The 3,423-nt window shown below is 36.9% G+C and overlaps 1 protein-coding gene across 1 annotated transcript; it reads left to right on the top strand.

Moving 5' to 3' along the window:
* Nucleotides 1-145: 145 nt before the first annotated feature.
* On the top strand, nucleotides 146-2,754 carry LOC107476456 (superoxide dismutase [Cu-Zn], chloroplastic). The gene is made up of 8 exons (XM_016096272.3): nucleotides 146-530; nucleotides 980-1,041; nucleotides 1,127-1,166; nucleotides 1,276-1,371; nucleotides 1,467-1,498; nucleotides 1,661-1,736; nucleotides 2,043-2,096; nucleotides 2,518-2,754. Exons 1-8 carry the CDS (start codon nucleotides 293-295, stop codon nucleotides 2,541-2,543), a joined length of 624 nt encoding a protein of 207 aa, XP_015951758.1. The 5' UTR covers nucleotides 146-292; the 3' UTR covers nucleotides 2,544-2,754.
* Nucleotides 2,755-3,423: the final 669 nt, after the last annotated feature.

The raw sequence follows: 3,423 nt of genomic DNA, 5'->3' as shown, positions 1-3,423 counted from the left end.
CCATTATGAATCAAGTTTTATACAAATATTAACAAAATCTTGGGTCTTTTGTCAAAAAACTTAGAACAAGTGAATATAGAAGACCAAAAAATCAAGAGAGGTTTCTAGAGAGGGCCGAAGGGATAGTGTGTGAATGATAATAGTGAATGGCAATGACAGATTGGAGGATCATATTTTTTAAGTAGCCACCAACCATTGACTCACACACTCTTAACACTTGACACTTACCGAGTTACTCTCTCTGCTGCATTATCACAAACACCTTAACCTCACTCTTTCAACAACTGCCACAATGCAAGCAACCATGGTGGTGGCGCCACAACGCCTTCTCTCTCCCTTCACAACCTCAATCCTCAAGTCCTCTTTCTCCGGCGTCTCCATCAACTTCTCTCCTCAATCCCAATTTGCATCCCTCTCTGCCTCCGCCGCCAAGCCCCTCACCGTCGTCGCCGCCACCAAGAAGGCCGTCGCCGTCCTCAAGGGTAACTCCCCCGTCGAAGGCGTCGTCACTCTCACCCAGGATGACAACGGTCTGCTTTCCCTCTTTTCCATTCCCTCAAAGTTTCCAACTTTCTGGTCAAAATTGACTTCGTTACATTGTTGAAACCCAGTGAAGCTATCGTAGTCTTCATCAATTATATAGTAGTGCATTGTGAATTTGTGAAGCTTCCCAATTTCCTCTTTTGGTGAATTATTTATTCTTTTTCTCTGTGTTGGGTAGTTCTACTTAGATTCTGTTCAGCGGTTTTTGTGTTAGTTTAAGTTCTTGTTTGGGTTATAATTAAATTTTCACGAATTCATAAGGAAAAGTTATTGTATCTCTGCGATAATGTGTTGCTATTTGCTAAGCGTGCTATAAGTCTTATTGATATCCATCAATTCCAATAGCAATAATGCAGGTGTTTACTGCATCATATGGGATTAGTTTACTTCTTAGTATGTTGTTAATCAACTAAATCTGTGTGATTGTGGTGTGTAGGCCCTACTACTGTTAATGTTCGTGTTACTGGCCTTACTCCAGGTCTTCATGGATTTCACCTAGTGAGTATTCTCTGCAATTGATAATTATACTGAGAATGGTATCTTTTGTTTTCCCCTTTCAAAATCTTGATGTCTTATTTTGCAGCATGAGTATGGTGATACCACAAACGGCTGTATTTCAACAGGTAATGAAGCTTGGCCTTGGTTTTCAACTTTTTTAGCCCAAGGTTTTCATTTTTCTTGCTATGGTTCAATTGACCAAGTTAAAGTTTTGCTTCTTGATGACTTGTTTAGGAGCGCATTTCAACCCGAATAACCTCACACATGGTGCTCCTGAGGATGAAGTCCGTCATGCGGGTGACCTGGGAAACATAGTTGCTAATGCAGATGGTAATAATTGTTTCTCTCCACTTTTTTATTGGTCTACTATCAAATGATTTCTGGACCTGCTATGTATAAACTACTTGCCATTTTTTGCAACACAGGTGTTGCAGAGGCAACAATAGTTGATAATCAGGTAATTTATATAATTTGTATTTCAGTACAGCAATTTGTTATCTCACAAGTTTTTCAAAGTGTTGTCCATTTTTTCATGGTTGTGAATTCCAAATCTTATTTTGAGGAACTGTAACTCTGTTTCTGTCATAGTCAAATGTGCAATTTGTTGCAAAACATGCAGATACCACTCAGTGGCCCCAATTCAGTTGTTGGAAGAGCATTCGTGGTTCATGAACTTGAGGATGATCTTGGAAAGGGTTAGCTTTTCCTCTTCATACACTTATTTATGTTTCCATATCCGCTTCACTTGACCCTGCTGTAGAGGAAATTATCTTAGCTTCAAAACTTGTCTTAGCCAAGTTATTAGAATATGAATGTGCAATGGATGTGTACTTATCACAGGGGAGCTGTGATATGAAAATGGAATTGGTTGTTTGTCTTATGGCATATTATATCTCCTTGCTGTCATTTTAGGCTTGTATATAATTACTAAGTATAGTATGTTAATTATAACTGGAGTATTTTTACTTTATCCTCATGCACAAGTGCTTGTACTTTCACAGGTGGGCATGAACTTAGTTTGACAACTGGAAATGCTGGTGGAAGATTAGCATGTGGTATGAATAACATCATGAATTAAAAGAGTTCTGCTCATTTCATATTTATCAATTCATCCATTTCAGTATGGTTATGTGTTGTTTGATTCACTTCTTTGCTGCATCTAATACGAATTATTTTCCATTAATTTATTATTGATGTTAAAGTGATTTCTTCATAGATATGAACTATAATCAAATTTACTGTGTCTTTGAAAATGTAATTTGGTGGGAAATGCTTTTGGAACGTTTATATTGGTTGTCATCTTCAGGGCTTTACATAATACCATTGCATTACTCTAACATCATGTTTGGGTTTTCATTTGGAAATTTTTAGATCATAGTTGAATAGCGTTTGCCCAAACCTTGGTTTTGGAGTTCCATCATAAATTTTTTGTTTTTCCTCTCTGACAATGTGTCTGTTATGCTTGCTTGTTTGCAGGTGTAGTTGGTCTGACTCCACTGTAAATGCAATGAGTGTTTTTGTAGCAGACATTTTATCTTTTCATTGGTTACCACGATCTTTGAAGCATGAAGACCTTCTATGGCTTTTCCTTTCTTCAGTATGGAGCATATTGTCCTTACAAAAATGTGGGAGAAATATAATATTTGTCCAATCACCAGGAGATTAATTATGCTTCTAAGTGTTTAATCCCAAATAAAAAATGTGATTTCTGAAGTGGTTCTTATTGCATGGTTGTCAACCAACCTAGTTTGGTTCTTGATATTGATCTATCACTTGCAATCTAGAATTCTAGATTCTAGAACCAGCAGGCTAGCTTTTCATGCATAGTAAGGCCTCTTTTGGAAAGGACTTTGTATCCATAATATAATAATTAAATAAAGACAGGAACTTGCCTTGCTTGTTCTAAGAAAGTGGAGAAAAAAAAATGACTTAAATGCACCAAGTTGAACTTTGTATTTGATGTACTAAGGTGATTTATTAGTATAGATTTTTTTTGTGACTAAAAAAGTTAGAGCAGGGAACACAGTCCCAGAAACAAGAAAAATTTAACATACTATTTCTAGAAACTTGCACTGATTAGCTATGGTTAAAGAGGTGTTGATGAGCAAGTGTCGGAAATTCGAATCCTGCCTTATACATGCAGCAATTTATTGGTCAACGACAAACCCTTAAATGAAGCTTAGTATCACGGTGGATTAGTCCTTGGACTGTCGGGTTGGGGGATATCGTAGAAAACCAAAAAATGAAATCATGTGAATTTGGAATGTTTCGTTAAAGCTTTTTCTTCGTTACTAATTATGTGTCATCATACTACTTTAGCTAGTGACAACCTTTTCTAGTTAGCAGTTGGACTTTGAATGGAAGCAACTTGCACTTAGCTAC

Source organism: Arachis duranensis, chromosome 3, assembly GCF_000817695.3.
Source record: "Arachis duranensis cultivar V14167 chromosome 3, aradu.V14167.gnm2.J7QH, whole genome shotgun sequence".
Classification (NCBI taxonomy): domain Eukaryota; kingdom Viridiplantae; phylum Streptophyta; class Magnoliopsida; order Fabales; family Fabaceae; genus Arachis; species Arachis duranensis.
The sequence above is the reverse complement of the archived record's forward strand: the minus strand, read 5'-3'. Positions and strand labels throughout refer to the sequence as shown.

Bases quoted from the DNA above. Each gene is read 5' to 3' on its own strand.
- LOC107476456 (XM_016096272.3), top strand. From the start codon at position 293: ATGCAAGCAACCATGGTGGTGGCGCCACAACGCCTTCTCTCTCCCTTC. The intron at 1,042-1,126 runs GTGAGTATTCTC...CTTATTTTGCAG, and splicing joins GTCTTCATGGATTTCACCTA to CATGAGTATGGTGATACCAC. The intron at 1,167-1,275 runs GTAATGAAGCTT...TGACTTGTTTAG, and splicing joins AAACGGCTGTATTTCAACAG to GAGCGCATTTCAACCCGAAT.